Genomic DNA, 20432 nt, shown 5'->3' with positions numbered 1-20432 from the left:
AGGAGGAGGAGGAGAAGAAGAAGAAGGAGGAGGAGGAGGAGGAGGAGGAGGAGGAGGAGGCAGCGGAGGAGGCAGGAGAAGAAGAATAAGAAAGAAGAAAAAAAAGAAAAGAAAAGAAACATGAATTCTCAAATCCCACCCCAGTCCTGCCGAATCAGAAACTTGGGGACTGGGCCCTTGGACTCTGTTTTAACAAGCCCTCCTGGAGACTCTTCTGTGCACTGAGGTTGGGGAAGCACTGGTTTGGTTTCCAACCTAGCTGTACTTTCTGAGCCTCTGGGGAGCTTTGCAAACATAGCAGGGCTTAGCTCCAGGGATTGCAGGTGGGCATCTGTTGTTATTGTTGTTAACTCCCAAGGTAATTGGAATATGCAGCAAGGTTTGAGAAGCACAAGTGTCATACAAAGAACAGGGCTTTGAAGTTCGAGAGCTGGGTTCAAATTCCTGTTTGGATGTGACTCACATATGCCTTAAGCTTTCTAAGTCCTACTTGGTCCATCTGCTGAAAGCTGGAAGTGAGCCCTGAATGAGAAGCTGGCATCGTTTCTGGAGCATGGCAGGTGCCCAGTGAACATTCTCTCTCATCTTCTAAGCTCCCAGCACAAGCACGGCCCCCAGCTGATGCCGGAATGCACGTTGGGAGTGTCGGAAGGAGGACCTAGATGCTGGGGAGCGTGTCTTGGGATGGGACCTTAGAAGTCCTGTCCGGTGCTGAAAGCTGACCATACGGACATACAAGTGTGCACCCTGTGCCATGGGGTTTGGAGCTGGCAGGAGGTGCAGCTGAGCCATACATGTGGCATGTGGGAATTACGAGGGCTCTGGCCTTGTGTGTGTCAGCTTGGGGCTGCCAGAACAAAACAGTGCAGGCTGGGGGGCTTGCACAACGCACAGCCCCAGATGCCAGAAGTCCCGGATCAAGGTGTCTGCAGGGTTGGTTGCTCCTGAAGCCTCTCCATGGTGTGGGATGGCTGTCTTCTCCCTGTGTCTGCACGTGGCCGCCCCTTTGTGTGTGTCTGTGTCTGCATCATCTCTTAGAAGCATAGGAGTCAGACTGGATCAGGGCCATCCTCATGACCTGCCCACCTCCCTAAGACCCCACCTCCTAATACCATCGCGCTGGGGGTTAGGATTGCAACCTGTGAATTTTGGGGTGGAGGCACGCAGACATTGACTCCACTGAATTGGCCTCTGGTTGGCCCCTTGTGTGACGAAATGAGTGCTGCAGTGCAGCTCATGAGCAGGGTGGTCCTGGTAGGTGTGCAGTTAGCTGCGGGCCAAATTCCACATCTTCAGCTCTACAATTGTGGGTTTCTCTCAAACACGTGAAGTACAGACAGCCTCAAAATCCCTGGTGCAGAGGGCTGCGAGAGTGGGAGGGAAACAGTGGCTACCCACGCCGCCCCTCAGCTCGGCTCTCTGCCCCAGAGCCAGAAGCTTCCGGAGAGTTCTCTGGCCCCTCGCTGTCCCATCAGCCCCAGCTTCTCAGGTCCTTCCCAGACGTCCCCACCTGAACCAGCGGCCACATCCTCGTCCTCCCCTCCTCCAGCCCCGTGTTCCTCACGTGAGGAGGGTATTCCTCACCTGCCAGCATCAGACCAACTTCCCTGTTGCCAAAAATCCAGGTATCTCTTCCCAGAGCTCACCACGCTCTGGCTTGGGCCATGGGGCAGCCTCATTTGTCCCGCACCTTCCTTCCCTTCCTTCCAGCTGCCTCTGCCCAGCCAGCAGCATCTTGCTGGTTCTTTCCAGCCTGTGTGTGGATCTGTATTTCCAGGCCCCCGTCCTCCCTCTCTCTGCCGTCCCCCTCTCTGGTGGTCTCTGACATCACTTCTAGGCTGTAAAAATGTAGGACTAACACCTCCACCCTTATTTCCCGGGTCCCCGCACCATCCCGCATTCCCTGAAGACTTGGCAGATGTGGAAATCCCATTGGGTCCCCTGCTCCAGTCCTTTTCCTTCTGGACGGCCCCGCAGACCTGCAGGGAAAGCTGGGGAGGTTCATGGGAGCCGGGCTGTGGCTCTGCTGGCCTGGATCAGGAGGCAAATTTAAAAAAAATTTTTTTGAGACAGGGTCTTGCTCCAGGCTGCAGTGCAGTGGTGCAATTACGGCTCACTGGAGCCTCAAACTCCTGGGCTCAGGCAGTCCCGAGTAGCCCAACCACAGGGGTGCACCACCATGCCCAGCTTATTATTATTATTATTTTTGTAGAGATGGGGGTCTCACGATGTTGCCCAGGCTGGTCTCAGACTCCTGGACTCAAGCAATCCTCCTGCCTTGGCCTTCTCAAGTACTGGGATTGCAGGCAGAGCCACTGCGTGGCCAGGAGGCACTTTTCATGCTTCCCCTCTGATCCTGACAATGATCTTCCAGGGTGAACAGAAGGATCCCCATTTCACAGAGCAGGCTCAGTGACATCTCATGGTGACACAGGTGGTGGGTGGCAGGATGCAACGGTGGAGCCCATCTCTCCCACCCCGAGCCTCCTGACTCCTCCCCTCCAGCCCTCAGGAGCCGGCGGTGGTGACTCCAGCTTTCCCTGTTAGCAACAAGAGTCACTGCCCCTCCCCTGGCCACGACCAAAGGCCCATTTCACTTCCCATCACCTCCTGTCCCCGTGTCCCCACTGGACCAGGAAGAGGACAGTCACAGCTGGGTGCTTAACTTGGCACTGTGTAGGTAAATTAGGCAAATGACTTAGCTGATCAGAGCCTCAGTTTCCCCAGGGGTAAAATAGGGGTAACAACGTCTTTGTGTAGAGATGAGAGGTTATCTGGATTGTGGGACACCCATTCCAGGGCCTGAGAGGTCACATCCAGTGTCACCTCTTCTGTTCGCCCCTTTTCCTTTCCGTCAAGCCTTTCTTTTCACTCCTGGACTTCACTCCTGTGTGGCACTCGACAGTGGTAGCCACGCGTTTATGTGCTCTGTCCCAAGACGGGCTCCTTCCCATCCTGCCCGCCCTCCTGCTGCAGACCTGGCAGGCCCAGATGACGAGCTCAGAGGGGCATCAGGCAGCACCCGCCCTGCACGTCCTGAGCTGGAGTCCAGGCCAAGCAGTCTCCGAGTGAGAGTTTCACGGTCGAGGCCACGCCCGCAGCAGCGCAGAAACGCCTCCGTCTCTCCACCTCAAGTGGGACTTTGTGGAGGTCCTCGCGCTCTGTCTTCCGGCTCCTTGCTTGCCAAGCAGTCTTCTGCCCACTTCCTTCCCACGTGGCTTCAATAGGGAGAGAAGCTGACCAGCAAAATCCCACTCCCCTTGGCCCACGTGTCACAATGGGTGGGCGTTTTGAGGATGGCGTGGCTTCCGTACAGCCTCTGAGTGGCTCAGTCTCACCCATCTGCTAGGGCACCCGCCAGCTGTGATTTCTCAATATAAATGCAAATCAGGTGACCGACTGTGAGTCTCATGGCTCAAGCAGCGCCTGTTCCCATTTTTGCCCTCAGAATCAGGATCAGAGCTCTGGACAGCTGCCTGGGTCCTGGAGAACACCCCTTTGACCCCGCAGCAGGGAGATGACAAAGTCACGGAGGCTCCAGGACAGTGGGGACCACACATCTCACTGACATGGAGATGCTCAGAATTTAGGGGGTCCAGCAACTTAGATGGGAAAAATGACGTTATTTTCACAGCCTCCAACCGAAATGGAATATTTCCTTCTACTACGAATGCCGACAACAAAATAGGAACTTTGTCACTAATTAAAAAATCACAGATATTTTCATCACATTAATTATTGCAGCTTTTTGAAAACATTGTTTATGCTCATCACTACTTTAAATTATGGCAGCAATTAGACAGGAAGACTTGTTATTTAATGCATTAAGAAGCACATATTAGGAAAATATTTTGATAACTGTGTCTCGGTATAATTAGTCTTCTTTGTAATCCCATATAATCAATGTGTTTTATTCATTTGAATAAATTGAGAGGAGGCCCTGAGTTGATGGCTCACGCCGAAGGAGTCCGTGGCATCAACAGGGTGAAGGGGCTCAGCAGGGTCTGCGACTGCCTCTCTTAGGACGAAGGAATCCTGAGACCACGCTGCCACCCCTCCATCTGCTGCTGCCAGAATTCTTCCAGTGATGGCGAGTGCAGTGGGCACGAGGCTGTTCAATGAGTAGCCATCCTTTCCCTGTCCTCCTTGCCAGCAGAACCCACTTCCATGACATGGGAGGAGGCGGGAGGTGGCTGCTTCCTGGCTTCCCGAGGACCTGGGTCTGGGCAGTGGAACCTGGGAAGACTAAAGGGCGGGGAGCCTAAGGGGCGGGGAGTCAAAGGGGCAGGGAGTCTAAGGGGTGGGATGGTCATTGGCAAAGGTGCATCTTCCCTAAGTCAAAAAGCAAAGATGCACAGGAGGAAGCATGCTCCAGGTCTGTTGAGTGATAAATGTTGGACGTTTGTCCACTCCAAGTCTCATGTTGAACTTTGACCCTCAATGTTGGAGGTGAGGCGTGGCGGAAGTGTTTGGATTTTCGGAGTGGGTCCCTCCTGAATGGCTTGGTGCCATTATCACAGGAGTGAGAGAGAACTGATTGTTGAAAAGAGCCTGGCTCCTCCTGCCCCTCTCGCCATGTGATACCTGCTCCCCTCTGCCTTCCACCACCAGTGGAAGCTTCCTGAGGCCTCCCGAGAAGCAGAAGCTGGAGTCATGCTCCTTGTACAATCTGCAGAACCATGAGCCAAATAACCTACCGTTTCCAGTATCCTTTACAGCAACGTGAACAGACTGAGTCCTGAGTATCCACTGTACTGAAATGAACCATGGTGGGAGGGGATCGAGGGGAGGGGCGGTCGGACAGGGAGCAGTTTGTCCACAGCAATGTCAAGCCCCAGGATCAACGTGGAATTCCATTACCTTTGGATTTACTGTTATACAAGACAACATCTCTTTTAATTTAACCTCCATTTAGGTGGGCTTTTTATGAAAGCTCTCCAATTGAGAATTCTCCCAACTTGAGAGCAAAGAGGACAGTCTCGGGGAAACTCCACAGTGGCTTCGGTACCCCACAAAGGTTCTTTCCACGCCCTTCAGGAGGCTGGCGCCTTGTTGAGACTGGGTCTTTATTCCTGAAGAGGAAATCATGGCTACTGCTCTGTGATGCTCCTTATAACTGCATCCAGAGTCTGGTTCAAATCTGACTCACCCGTGGGTGTCACCTGGGCTGTAGCCCCTGCCCAGACCACTCCAGCCTGGGGCCCCAGGAGCTCAGGCAGAAACTGCTGAGCGAACACTCCTATTTACCTCCTTGGAACCCCAGGGGAGACGGTAGCTTTTGGAAACAGGATGTATGTTACTTGCAGGCACACACAATGCATAAAATCAAATACATATACATTGTATTAGGAGATTGCTGAGAAATAGGCAAGAACTGCTGAGAAGAGAGTTTTCTCATCCTTCTGTAGGTTAAGTCCACGAACAGAAGAGTGTGTCAGAGGCGTTTTATTTTTCTGGCTGAACATTCTTGACAATGTGAAGTTATACTGCAGAATCCAATCGCTGAGTTGGGTTGGGTATTTCATCCTGAAAAGCGTTGCAAGCCTGACCCTTTCTGCTCCAGTCAGGATCTCCTGTCATTTCCCGCCCCCAGAGCCTTCCCCAGCATTCACAATGCTCACGCACGGGCCTGCCTGCCAGTCTGTCTTCTTCCTCCTGTGCTGTGCCCATCGGCGGTCTTGCTGCTGTGTCCCGGTGCTGGGACCTCTCAGACGCTGCGCCCCTGCCGGCAACGCTCTCCCTCGCCAAGTCCCAATTCCACAGAACCTTCGAGACATGGCTCCAACAAGGGTGGACCACCCCCCACCTTCACCGCCCCGAGAGCCTGCATTTGGCATGTCCTATTTGTCAACATTTAACATGTTTCCTCCTCACCCTAGGTCTTCTTTGGGACTATCAGCACAACAGTTTTTCAACAAATAGTTACCGAATAAATAAACCTCTCCCTGTTATCAGAGCAGGAATCACGCACGGGATCCCTAGGGGGCTCCAGTGGGTGCTACAAAACGATGCTGAGAGTTCCTTTAGTTTTCTCAAATGGCAGCAAATTTTTAGTGTCCCAAATAATAGGGAAAGAAAATGGACTACATGTGGTCTCTAGAAGGTTTCAGACATTCATTTGGGCCAGTCCTGCCAGTGGCCAACCTCCTACCTCACCTCAATCTCAATCAAAATTGCTAAATAATTGGGCCGGGCACAGTGGCTCATGCCTGTAATCCCAGTACTTTGGGAGGCCGAGGTGGGTGGATCACTTCAGGTCAGGAGTTTGAGTCCAGCCTGGGCAACATGGCGAAACCCCGTCTCTACTAAAAATACAAAAAAGTAGCCAGGTGTGGTGGTGGGGGCCTGTAATCCCAGCTACTCGGGAGGCTGAGGTAGGAGAATCACTTGAACCCGGGAGGCAGAGGTTGCAGTGAGCCAAGATCACACCATTGCACTCCAGCCTGGGTGACAAAGTGAGACTCTGTCTTGAAAAAAAAAAAATTGCTAAATAATTGGTCAAGGTTATGTTTCCTTGAACCCTTGTGGGGCTGTTCAAATGTAGGTATTTTTGTTTCTGTTGTTGAGATGGGAATCTTGCTTCGTTGCCCAGGCTGGTCTTGAACTCCTGGGCTCAAATGATCCTCCTGCCTCAGCCTCCTGAATAGCTGGGATTACAGGCACACACTACTGTGGCCTGGCTCAGATGTAGGAATTTAAAAGATAAAAGGCTGGGTGCGGTGGCTCACGCCTGTAATCCCAGCATTTTGGGAGGCCGAAGCTGGCAGATCACTTGAGGTCAGGAGTTCAGGACCAGCCTGGCCAACATGGTGAAACCTCATCTCTACTAAAAATTCAAAACATTAGCCAGGCATGGTGGTGAGTGCCTGTAATCCCAGCTACTTGGGAGGCTGAGGCAGGAGAATCGCTGGAGTCACTGAGGTGGAGGTTGCAGTGAGCCAAGATTGCAACACCACACTCCAGCCTAGGCGACAGAGCAAGACTCCATCTCAAAAAAATAAATAAAATAAAAATAAATAAATAAATAGTATCTGAAGAACCTCAGAGAGGCTTGGATGGAACTGGAGAGCCCCAGGTAACGGGTAAACAAGTCTATAAATCTTAACTACTTGAAAAACTGTAAAAATATTTGCCTCCCTGGTATGAAGCACAGGGTCTGGGTTCGAGTGCTAAGGGGCAGGTTCCAGGCAGGTACACAGGAAGGACCTGACCTTGAGCAGGCTAGCAACTTCCGTCACCAGCTTCCCCTGTGGCTGTAAAATGCAAATGTATTTAAGGGCTTGGCTGGGTGCCTGGCACATCATAAACATTCCACAAATGATAATGATTACTATTACAAATAAGAATAACCAACCAAAGGGCACAGCAATTAAAGCATATCTGCAAAGGGTGATAAGAAACGGCCACTGAGCAGGAGCTGCAGAAGGCTGACCCCAATCCCAGTCCCCACACCCACCCCACCCAGCCCTCACACACTAGGACAGACTCCGGCCAGCAAAGCGCAGTATCTAGAAAGTATCTTCTCTTTATTTAAGTTAAACAATTTTCAAGGATGGTTTCCATCTATAAAATGGACAAAGTACAAGCTCTGTACAGCAGTTCTTTTTAAAAATCAACTGGAAAAAAAAATTACCAAACTATATTTTGAATTTGCAAAACATACTCACAGATACCATCATCTGAGCTTTTATGAAGACATAAGAAAGGACCACCACAGAGAAGACAACTAACTTCGGCACGCTTTGCTCGAAGGGCCCTTAGGAAAGAATTCTGAGTTTTAAAAACAGGAGTGGGAGGGTGGGATAGTCCCGATGACTAAAAAATAACGCAACCACAGTAAGTCACTTTGGCACACTGTGTCATGTAAACATAGCTCACCGCAAAGGACCCCTCCCCAGCCCACCTCTGCTCTTGACACCCGGACCATCCAAAGCCACCCCCCAGCTCAGGGACAGGACGCTGCTCCCAGGGCATGGCCGCACAAGGGCCTGGGTAGACAAATCCGATGACACGAAGGCTGAAAGGACCTGGGGGTGCGGGCAGGGTGAAGGTGTGGGGGCAAAGGATTAATCAAAAAACTTGATTTTAAAACGAGCCAGATTCATCCATTTTTTTTTCCCTCCTAACAGCAGTAGCAGCTCGCAGGTGACAGGGTCTGACAAAAGCGCCTGGGTGCTGGGGGCTAAGCATGCCCTGCTCTGGCCTGCATTCCACAGCCTCACACAGGTACCTAAGGGGGTTTTCCTCAGGCTCCCCAAAGAGCCCACTGTGAAAGAAGCGTGCAGAGTTACTCCGGTGTCCGGCCACACTGCCCACTCAGGACACATCTGGTTGCATGGCAGGGGAGGTGGGAAGAGAAGACCTATAGGGCAGCCCTCCAGCCAGGCTTCCACCTCGGGGCCGCTGTCCTACAGTGCACACCCATGGGGCTCCTGTCGGGGAGGAAGACACACAGTGGCCTCTTTCATACAAGACACAGGGAGGAGCACGGCACCGGCACAACCTCCCAGGGCGGCTTCTAACTCCAAGGCCGCCGCTGTCCCTCTGAGGGGCCTGCAGGTGTGACTATCGGATGCTTTTCTCAGACTGCCAGGCCGTGCCAGCCTCTCTGAGACTGAGCATCTGTGTGTGCGGTGCTGGAGAAGGTGGCCGGGAGTGGAGGAGGAAGCAGGGCACCAACCACAGAGTGGCAGGGTGACGACGAACATTCCTGAGCACCCAGGCAGACTCCAGGCACCTCTCCCTGTTACGACTTTTGGTTCATAACTGTCTGTGGTTTAACAGGACCCCAAGGCTCTTGTCTCCTGCCCTGAATCCTCAGTGTAAATGAGCAGGTATTGTTTGGTTCTGACCCTTCCTAATTCTTTCCCCAAAGCCCCCTGAAGCAGTCACGTGGGCCAGGTGGGGTGTGGGAGGGGGCTGCGGGCGGGGCAGGACTCGCTGCCTGGCTGGAGCTCCTCAGGCCCGCAGGTGTGCAGGACTGTGAGCCAGGCCTGTGCCCAGGCTGAGAGGCTCATCCCTGACACTGCTGGCCATTAATTCTGAAGGCCCAGCATGCAGGGCTGAGATCACAATGAGGCCAATGCTAGCGTGTGACAGCTGCCTGGCATCATTGGTCTGCCCTGTCGCCAGGGGGCAGCGGTATCGCTGGCTCACATTGGGAGCTATGGGGTGTTGTTTATATTCCTTAGAGAAAAGAAATTTAATGTAAAAAGACCCAAAGTGATATCTGTCAAAATAAGTAACCCCTCCAGGTTCACAGATACACACAGCACACAAAGTGGATTCTGACGCACAGTAGTGACTCTCAGGCTGACTGACGCCCAACAGGGATGCCGGGGCCGAGGCCGGTGGTCTGGAGGAAGCCCCCCCAGCTGGCCACAGCAGTAGCACCAACTGGCTGATCGGGCTCCAGGGGACAAAGGCCACTTCCTCCCTCCGTGAGAACCTGGCCCCACCGGGCTCTGGCCCCTTCTCCCGGAAGCTGTGAACGGCTTTGTGGGGAATTTACAAGATGATGATGACCTACAGAAACCATAGGGAACTGACCGTACATTCTTTCTACAGAAACCATAGGGAACTGACCATACATTCTTCCTACAGAAACCATAGGGAACTGACCGTACATTCTTTCTCTATATAGCTTTATATTTAGCGTCCCACCTTAGAAAACTTCATCCTCAGAGATAGCAAGTACATCAGGTGGAGGGGAGTCTGGACCAGGAAGACACTCGGGAACGGAGGAGCAGAGAGAGGGGCTATCGACGTAAACCCGCCACGTGACACGACTCGGCTTTGTGGAAACCATACGTGATTTCGATGGGATCGAAAATGGAGATTTCAAGAGTTCTCCTCGCTCCCCTGGGCGTGTGTGCCCCCTCCTCCCGCCCTGCCCTCAGCTCGCATGCGTCTGTTCAGTTGCTGCTTCTACCACTCCCCGGTCGGCCGTTGCTGGATGTCACTCAGTTGCGGAGCCAGTGGAAGTGAAAGCTGGAAGGAAGAGGGGCCCTCCGGCCTGGGGAAGGGGGCCCAGCTGGGCTGCACCGAGAGGAGGGGGAGGGCAGTTCTCGCTTCTTGCCGCTGTTGTGTCTGCACAGTCGTCCGTGCCTTGCCGAAGTTCGACTTTCAGACCATGATGGAATACTGAGGTATATTAGTTTCGCGGAAAGTTTAAGAAACATAATCAATAATGTGATCACCAGACTCCACCCGATGGTGCAGGAGACAGGACGGCAGGGCCTCCCGGGCCCTCCTACTGCTGCAGGTTGAGCGAGAACTTCCACTGCTGCGAGAGGGCTGGGCCGCACACCTCCACGCTCAGGCCCCCGCTCTTGGCCGTGCGACTGTCCAGGCACAGGTTGCTGCCCACGTGCCTCAGCTTGGAGTTGCCCTCGATCTGTTCCCATTTCTGCAAGACACAGGAGAATGCCTTAGAGTGTGGCCCCAAGCAAAGGAGTACAAACAGATCCGTGTGAATTCAGGGCCTTGTGCTGCTGCTGGGGGCCCAGGAAGGAAACGTATTCTCTGCCTTGGATCAAAACTCAGAACCTCTCTTGCCCCAACCTTTCTGTGGGTGTCCCCTCCTCTGAGCCCCAGCACTCTGGGCACCCACCCCTTCGTCATTAACACAAGGATTTGATGTAGGGGAATTTGCATGCCTTCATAAGAAAGCTTGATCCAGTGATGGTTCACCCCAAGAAGAGATCCACACAAAGCAGAGCCGGCGCCTCCCCTGGCTGCTGGGAAGCAGCCCTACCTGGAGGCCTTAGTCTGGGCACCTCCATGCTCCCACTTAGGGCTTTCTGCTTGGGGCAGCCAGAGGAACCATGTCAGGCCAAATGTCAGGAAGAGAGATGCTTGTGTGAACAGAACATAGGGTTGAGAAGCCTATTTCTATGCGGTCTGTTCTCTACTGGTTTGTATATGTGGTGTGCAAGCTCCTTGGTGGATATGAGAAACTTGTCTCTGCTACCCTTGAGGCCCCTGGTGCTCTGTATGGCGGGGACCAGTGTTTGCTGAGTTCTGAACATGCCGCTTGTAAAGTATAGGGTACGATGCCTCTTTACTAACACTCAAATCAAGCAAACAACCAAACTCAACCCACGCACCCGTTACCCACCAACCAAGCCAGAAATCAAAGCACACAACCCAGCCTGAAGGAAATCTGAGGAGCCCTGTTTATAGCAAGTAACGTATATACCCCTTTCAGCCTGAGTGCGGGCAGCTCACACCAGTAATCCCAGCACTTTGGGAGGGAGGCTGAGGCAGGAAGATAGCATGAGGTCAGGAGTTCAAGACCAGCCCCAGCAACATAGCAAGAATTCATCTTTACAAACATCTTTTTAAAAAATTAGCAGGGCATGGTGGTGCCTGCCTGTTGTCCTAGCTCCTTGCAGGCTGAGGTGGGAGGATCGCTTGAGCACAGGAGTTTGAGGCTGCAGTGAGCTACGGTCATACCCACCCCTGCACTCCAGTCTCAAGCAACAGAGCGAGATCCTGTCTCTTAAAAAAGAAAAGAAAGCAAAAATCCCCATTTAAAAATCTCTAATGTTTGTTCTTAAAAAACAAAAAGTAACCATTTTTTTCCTCCTCAAAGCTCTTGTTTCAAATAATGAAGTCTGTGGTTCTAATTAATTTTTTATACTGTGTGCACTAAAGCTCCTTCACCTAAGTATTTTTTGCAAATCCTTTTGACATTGCAGAATTAAATTTTCTCACTCTTGCCACCCTTTCCTCTTTGACTCTGCAAATATGCACATAATACGAAAACATGGACGTGCCTGGAAACCAAATATTCCAACTGCAAAGCCAGTTCAGCTCCAAGATAAAATTTGTAAGGAGCTTCCTCTCGAGGGGCCAGTGAGTGAGGCAGGGAAGAGCCGGTGCAAGCAGAGGAGCCCAGTGCTGGGGACCCGACCTGCGTGAAACACCACAAGGATGTCGTCACCTGGACCCTGCCTTCCTTATTTCCATCCACCTGCTCACCTGGAGTTCTTGGCAACAGGGAAAGACAGTGCAATCAGAGGAGCCAGGGGAGGCTTTTGCTAAGTGCCCATCATTTCCTCTTTCATTTCCCGCTCCCTCGTTTCTGTCAATCACCCCTCATGCTGTTTCTCTCCATTATCATGTAAAGTGTGTATTGAGGCTGCCCTGTCGCTCTGAGCGGCCAGGAATCTTCTCAACAAAGAATTGGGAATGAACGGAATCTGATTCTGGCCACTGGAGGGACTGCCTGTCATGTGTCAAAGCATCAGCTAAATGAAGAACCGTAGAAAAACAATAACCGAACCCCAGCTCCGTCTCGCACAGGTGGCCTTGTCGGCTCTGATGTCTGTCTGATGGGACTGTGGTGACGGGGGTGCAGCACAGATTTTCAAGGCAGCCAGACCCTACTGAAATGGCCCCCACATCCTCTATAATAGCCTGAGTCTTGGGGTTGAAAACCTAACAGATCCCCATTTAGACACGCCATACATCCAGAAAAACTTCTTATTGATAGGTCTTCTCATGCTTCACGAAGGTCCTAAGGCATGTCAGTTATGGTTCCCCAAAACTGGGACTGAAGCAGAAACACCTGTCAGTTCTTGAAATTAAGCAATATTGAAGTAACCATTTGTTTTTTAAAAAGGTGTCATAAAGTCATCACTTTATCAATCCGTTACATCCAGACAGCTCTGCTCCATTACATCCCAGGGGAATGTGTTTGAGACTCACCCAGTACTTGGCTCAGCAGATGCCAGCCTTGCCCTTGAGGAGCTTCCTCTTGAGGGGCCAGTAAGGGAGGCAGTTTCTAGGTGGTTTGGGTCCAAGCAATGGTAGCCTTCTCTTGTTTAACAGGCACTCCCTTACACATTTTGGTATCAAGTCATCAATACAGATGGACATTTAGAGATGTGGATTATGACCAGAACCCTACAGAGGGGCTCCCGCTGCCAAGAATCTGGGACTCCACAGAGCAGGGAAGGAGGAGCACCCAGAGCTGGCGCAGGGGTTTGGAGACAGACAGGTGAAAGAGGGCCCTCTGCAAGCATCTCCCTGACAACTGGGGTCTGAACAGGGGACTCGGTCCTGGCCTGGTCTTCCCAGATGACTCTAGGTTGGAGGCAATGACTTTCTGAGCCTCAGCTTTCTGTGCTGTGAAATTAGGGTTGGACTAGGGTTAGCCTGAGTCTTGGGGTTGAAATATATACGTGTATATATACACGTATATATATACACACTTGGCTCCAGTAGGCTCCGAGCCTCAGTTTCCCTACATCCCATCTATCTCTAAGGACCAACTGTAAGAACAGGGGCAGGCATTCCAAGTATGGGCATGCTAGGACGACCTTTTGTGCTTGCATTCCTATTCTTAACACTGTTACCCCATGCCTTGAGAAAGCATGTGCCCACAAGCTGCCACAAGGGAATATGTCAGAGAAAACCAGCTTAGAAGGCAGGTAGAAAGTCTATTCTGAAATGTTTAAAGAAACTGTGTTTATATGTGTGTGTGTATGTGTATACATGTGTATACATGTGGTGTGTATATATGTATATGTGACGTGTATATATACATATATATCGGTGGTGCTATGTATATGTATATATGTGGTATGTATATATGTAAATCTGTGGTGTTATGTACATATATGTGGCATGTATATATGTGGCATGTATGTATATATGGCGTGTATATATGTGTATATGTGGTGTGTGTATATATGTATACAGCATGTATGTATATATATGTGGCGTGTATATATGTGGTGTGTGTATATATGTATATGTGGTGTTTGTATATGTATATATATGTGGCATGTATATGTATATATGTGGCATGTGTATATATGTATATGTGGCATGTATATATGCGTAGTTTATATGTGTATGCATGTGGCATGTATATATGTCTATATGTGGCATATATATGTATATATGTGGCATGTATATATGTATATATGCATACATATGTGGCATGTATATGTGGTTTGTACATATGTATATATATGTGGCGTGTATATATATGTGGTGTGTGTATATATGTGTATGTGGTGTTTGTATATATGTATATATGTGGCATGTATATGTATATATGTGGTGTGTATATATGTATACGTGGCATGTATATATGTGTGTGTTTATATGTATATATATGGCATGTATATATGCATATATATGTGGCGTGTATATATGTGGTGTGTATATATGTGGTGTGTATATATGTATGTATGTGTATATATGTATATATATGTGGTGTGCATGTATGTGTATATGTGGTATCTATATATGTATATATGTGGCGTGTATATGTGTATCTATATGTGGTATGTGTATATATGTGTGTATATATATGCACACACATATACACACACACACTTGCATTATGTATCAAGTACCATCCATTTGAACATTAATCATTTAGAATTTCTGTAAATTTAAATAGAAAAAAGTATTTGATGATTAAACAAAAATAGACAATTTCTCTTTAAGATTTTCAGTGGCATAGGGAAGAGAATGAGAATATAATCAGAAATAAGCAACAGTAGGCTTGTGGCTTAAGTCCAATAGGGTAGCTAGACATTATTTATAGTGATGCAAAAGAACACCTAAATACACGCAGAGATGGATGCTTCGTGAGGCTGCGCAGAGCAAGGGGGCGCAGGCCGTGGCTGCCCTGGTCTGGGTTAACCATGGGCACCCACGGGTGCCTGCAAGCCGTACCTGTCTGCTGTCATTTTCTCGGCAGCCCTGCAGCTTTATAAGAGAGCCCGGTGCCCGGTCCACCACAGTAAGGCACAAATCCATGTGCTTCACCGACTTCTCCTTCGTCAAGGCCCATTCCTGGAACACAAAACCAGAAGTCAGAGGCGTGCTATGCACAGGGCTGTGAAAGGAAAGAAGGGGCACCAATGAGGGCTCCAAAAGGAAAGGGGTCAGGGTGCGGAGCTTAGATTCAGAACCCCTGAGCCACCTGAGAACGAAAGAATTACTTTTTGCTAACGGCAAATTTATAACACCAGAGGTGTGGGAGAACCTCACAATTGAGCAGTCAGATGGCTGAGTGATGTGCAGAACTGCTTTGAGGATCTCAGTAACTAAAATAAAACTATTAACTATTTTAGCCCCAAATACAAGTTAGACTGCCTTGTTCATTTTTCTATAATTCAGTCGAATTGTAAAAACTGTGGCACAAGCTTGGTTATACACCAGGTAGACACTTGGCAACTGGTCCACCCATGCTGTTTTGGGATGACTGCCCTCATGCAGGTATGGCCTGCAAACAGCATTGATGAATGTGGACTCTAGTAAATAACACGTTGCATACCGAAGCAAAATATATCATGTATAGCCTCCTAAGTGAATGCTAATTGATCTATGGATACTCATGAAGCCCTCTGAAAACGGGAGGAATAGATCTATGCATTTCTCCGCACACATTACAGCTAAATTTAATCAGGTGCTATGTGCCAGGCATTATTTTAAGCCCTTTATACAACAGCTCCATGAGGGCTACTATTATTCTCATTTTATAGATGAGAAAACTGAGCTAGAGAGTGTTTAAATCACAAGCCCGTGATGTTAACAAACAGAAACACATATATACGTATAAACACACACAAGTTATAGGCTGCGACAGGGTGAGAGGACAACCATTTTGGATACTAAACAAGACATGGTCCCAGGCGGCAGAGGAGGCCAGAACCTGTTCCGGGCAGGGCCACAGCAGGGACTGGGCTTCTGACCATCACTCTCCACTTGTCCCACTCAAAGGGATGAACACCCCTTAATATCCAGAGGCAGCAAGGCCTTTTCCAGCTTAAAACCCCACAGGGACTCACTATCCGCTTCCATCCCCTTCCACTCTAAGCCCTGGCACGCTGCGGTGGCCCTCCCCTCCCTCCGTCTGCCTGTCTTTCCGTCGGTCTGTCCCATGACCACCTGCTGCACACCTGCATGACACAGGTGCTGTCACACAGCCAGGCTCACTTTCTAGTGGGGAAAATGAAAGACACACAAATAAATGTATTCTGTAACTACAGGCTATTATGTGTATTCTGAAAATGAAAGACACACAAATAAATGTATTCTGTAACTACTATGTGCTATGAAGACACTGTTTTTCTTTTTTCTTGGTTCTTGGAAACAGAGTAAGGAAAGGAACAAATAGTGTTTAAAGAAGCCTCGCCGGCCGGGCGCGGTGGCTCAAGCCTGTAATCCCAGCACTTTGGGAGGCCGAGGCGGGTGGATCACAAGGTCAGGAGATTGAGACTATCCTGGCTAACATGGTGAAACCCCGTCTCTACTAAAAATACAAAAAACTAGCCGGGCGCGGTAGCGGGCGCCTGTAGTCCCAGCTACTTGGGAGGCTGAGGCGGGAGAATGGCGTGAACCCGGGGGGCGGAGCTTGCAGTGAGCCGAGATCGCGCCACTGCACTCCAGCCTGGGAGCACAGCGAGACTCCGTCTCAAAAAAAAAAAAAAAAAAAAAAAAAAAAAAAAAAGAAGCCTCACTGCCTAGTACCTACATCATGTTGGAACCAATAGTCCATCATTAGAAAAACATCAAAAGCTGACGATTCAGCCGGGTGCGGTGACTCAGGCCTATAATCCCAGCACTTTGGGAGCCAAGGCGGGAGAACTGCTTGAGGCCAGGAGTTCGAGAGCCTAGGCAACATGGCGAGACCTTGTTTGTACTAAAAATAAAAAATAAGTTGACCGGGTGTGGTAGTGTACATCTGTGGTCCCAGCTACTTGGGAGGCTGAGGTGGAAGGATCGCTTGAACCTGGGAGGCTGAGGCTGCAGTGAACCGTGATTGTGCCACTGCATTCTAGCCTGGATGACAGACCGAGACCCTGTCACAAAACCAAACCAAACCAAACCAAACCAAATCCTAAAGAGTCCAGCATTCAGACCTTATGTAACCAGTGGCGGGGTGCGCCATCTCCAGCCCTCAGCATCAGCAGAGGGGATGCAGAGGCATGGATGCTCATCTAGGAAGCAGTGAAGAGACCTTCACCTGTCTGAAGACTTCCTTCTCCCCTAACAGGGAGGGAGGCTTGGGCAAGCCTGCTCACTTCCCAGGTCTTCCATTTTCTCACCTCTTAATTTTGTTCCTCACATTCTACTCCATGAGGAATTCTAGGAAAAACGGATTCTAGGTCAAATAAATTTGGGAAACAGATGTGCTGCGTTTATCCCTTGGAAATTCAGTCTATTAAAGGCTCTGAAGAGTCCTAGAGTAGAAGCACCTGCTTGGCCTGTGCACTGTGGCATCCCAAACACGGTGTGGAGGGAGCCCTGACCCACCCACTCCTGCCGGCCACATTCTTTGGGGAAGGCCACCTTCGACTTTGAGTCGAATCCCAACATTCTATGATGTTGTCATTCAACATGGGTGAGTTCCAGCCAGCTCTTCTAAGCACCCACAGGCACTCCACATCACCCATACTCTAGGACAGTATGACACCATAAACATAATTATTTGGTCTCTGCCCCTGGTTTCTGGCACAATCACAAGGCTCCTAAAACGCTTGCCATTTCCTGAGCCACAGGGGTTTTAAGACCGTCTTTCATTCTAGTGTTTGGTCTTTGACTCCGGTTCCTGACAGACAGCTCCTAATCCCTTGGAATTTCTTGGGTGATGGGAGTGTCTTTTGTTCTAATGAAGCACCTCTAATGGGCTCCTGGATGGGGCTGGTCACCAGAAAGACCAGGTTATGCTGAGAAGCTTGAAACTGTCAGTCCCCCACCACCCCATCCTCTGGGAAGGGGAGAGGAGCTGGAGATCATGCCCATGTGATGAGGCCTCCGTCAAAGTCCCTGCACTCCGGGATGTGGCTGCCGGACACACGGAGGCGCTGGGAGAGCAGCACACCTGGAGAGGGCACACCTGGAGAGGGCACAACTGGAGAGGGCCCAACTGGAGAGGGCATGGAAGCTCCGACACCCCAGCTCCACACCGTGCGCTATGCATCTCTCCCATCCAGCTGCTCCTGGGTTTCAGTCTTTCCTAATAAACAGGTAAACCAGGAAGTAAACCATTTCCCCGAGTTCTATGAACTGTTCTTGCAAATGAATGAATTCAAGGTGAGGTTGTGGGAGCCCCTGAGTTAGAGTCAGACAGCAGGTGACAACTTGGACTTGTGACTGGCATCTGAAGTAGGAGCATCTTGTGGGAGGAAGCCTTTAACCCATGGGGTCTGTGCTAACTCTGGGTAGGCAGTGTCAGAACTGAATTGACAGGTAGGACACTCAGTGTCTGAAGAGAATTGGAGAATTGCTTGGTGTGGGGGGAAAAGCCCATATGGCTGGTGTCAGAGGTGAGAAGTTTGGTGAGAGTATAAAGGAGGAAAAGCAGCTTGTTTTTTTCCTATTCACTGGGTCACAGAGTATGGAAGGCGTGGAGTGTAGAGAGGAAGCCGTGGGTATTTCCCGTATGCAGATGGCGTTCAGGATGGAGAGGGCCAGAAAGAAGCACATTGTTCTGTCCCTGCACTCACAGGTGCCAGGGACACCACCAGGACACGTGAAACTGTGGCACATAGAGACGCCCACTCACGATGAAGAGGAGAGTCCTGAGTAAGGGGGACAACGCTGGTATGGAGAAGGGTTCCAGACTGTCCTTGGCAGCAGGTGTTGGCAGATGCTGGATGGTCTGCTGACACCCAGTTAAAGATCATGTCTGAATGTTTCTCTAACCTCCTTGCTATTGTGTGCTTAATTACTGTAAAGCAGACTTTACACAGGATTCCAGAAAAACTAATTCAGCTGGGCAAACAACAGAGCTAGTTGCCGTTTTGTTCTTCTGTTGCATTTCAATTATCTGAATTTGTAAAATAAAGTTCATAAATATTTAAGAAATGCTTTTTTGAGCTGCCACTCTTAAAAGGCATGGCCATTCATTTTCTCATTTCCTGTGTGTCTGCCAAGGTTCAGCAGGAAACCAGATAACAAACCTCACTCTTCCAAAGCACCAGGCCCTATTTTCAGTTGGGAAATATTACTTACCCTCTCGTTTCTCATCCGTGTCACATGCTATGCAAAAAAGCATCACTTTCTGTCAGTTCAGAGAGGACTCACGCATAGTGGGTTTGTGAGCTGGAACATCTGAGCCACACTGTCTAATGTGCTAGCTACAGGGCACACGGGGCCATTTACATTTAAATTCACCAGAATGAAATGAAATTAAACTTGTAATTCACACTAGTCATATTTCAAGTGCCCAGTTGCCACAATGTGGCTGATATACTGAATGGCAGATCTGGAGCATCCCCCTCATAGCACATGGTTCTATTGGAAAGCACTGATTAGACAGTAGCCCACGGAGTAAGGTGCTCCCAAGCTGAGGCTATAACATGCATCAACATGCATCATGTCATCCTGCCGTCTCACGTCACATTGTACCTGCTGATGTGTTCATCTTTCCACTAGAAAACCCCTGCTCCTCAACTCCCATTTTTAAAAATTTTTATTTATGTTTTTGAGACAGAATCTCACACCGTCACCCAGGCTGGAGTGTAGTGGTGCGATATCGGCTCACTGCAACCTCCACCTCCCTGGTTCAAGCGATTCTCCTGCCTCAGCTTCCCAAGTAGCTGGGATTACAGGTGCCCACCACCACGCCCAGCCAATCTTTTGTATTTTTAGTACAGACAGAGTTTCACCATGTTGACCAGGCTGGTCTCGAACTCCAGACCTCATGATTTGCCCATCTCGGCCTCCCAAAGTGCTGGGATTACAGGCATGAGCCACTGTGCCTGGCCCTAATTTATATTATTTTAGAAACACGGTCTCACTCTGCCGTTCAGGCTGGAGTGCAGTAGTGCAATCACAGCTCACTACAGCCCCGACCTCCAGGGCTTTAGCAATCCTCCTGTCTCAGCATCCTGAGTAGCTTGGACTACAGGTACAGGCCATCACATCCGGCTAATTTTTTTTTTGGTAAAGACGGAGCTTCCCTATGTTGTCCAGCCTGGTCTTGAACTCCTGGCCTCAAGCAATCCTCCTGCCTTGGCCTCTTAAAGTGCTGAAATTACAGGTGTGTGCCACTGCACCAGGCCAAATCCTCATTTAGAATCACTTGGAAGCTCTTAAAGATCTGGTGGTGCCCTCTGACCCTAGACAAATTAGATCAGGCTCTCTGGGCACAGCAACCGGCATCAGCATTTAGTAAAAGTTCTCTGGGCAGGCTGGGTGTGGTGGCTCACGCCTGTAACCCCAGCACTCTGGGAGGTCGAGGCATGTGGATCACTTGAGGTCAAGAGTTCGAGACCAGCCTGGCCAACATAGTGGAATCCTGTCTCTACTAAACATACAAAAATTAGCCAGGTGTGGTGGCACGTGCCTGTAATCCCCGCTACTTGAGAGGCTGAGGCAGGAGAATGGCTTGAACCTGGGAGGCGGAGGTGGCAGTGAGCCGAGATTGCGCCACTGCACTCCAGCCTGGGCAACAC

General features: G+C 50.0%; 1 protein-coding gene across 2 annotated transcripts in view; it reads right to left on the bottom strand.

Annotated features, from left to right (window-relative positions):
* Positions 1-7507: 7507 nt before the first annotated feature.
* The window catches only part of GALNT2 (polypeptide N-acetylgalactosaminyltransferase 2), a 219018-nt gene continuing 206093 nt past the window's right edge, over positions 7508-20432 (bottom strand). For both annotated transcript variants that reach the window (XM_025381281.1, XM_025381282.1), the window contains exons 15-16: positions 14701-14820; positions 7508-10408 (exon numbers count right to left, since the gene is read on the bottom strand). In XM_025381281.1, the coding sequence (XP_025237066.1) occupies positions 10253-10408; positions 14701-14820 (276 nt within the window). In that variant the 3' untranslated portion in view covers positions 7508-10252. The remainder of the gene's footprint in view (positions 10409-14700; positions 14821-20432) is intronic.

The sequence above is a fragment of the Theropithecus gelada genome, chromosome 1, assembly GCF_003255815.1.
Source record: "Theropithecus gelada isolate Dixy chromosome 1, Tgel_1.0, whole genome shotgun sequence".
Taxonomy (NCBI): domain Eukaryota; kingdom Metazoa; phylum Chordata; class Mammalia; order Primates; family Cercopithecidae; genus Theropithecus; species Theropithecus gelada.
The sequence above is the reverse complement of the archived record's forward strand: the minus strand, read 5'-3'. Positions and strand labels throughout refer to the sequence as shown.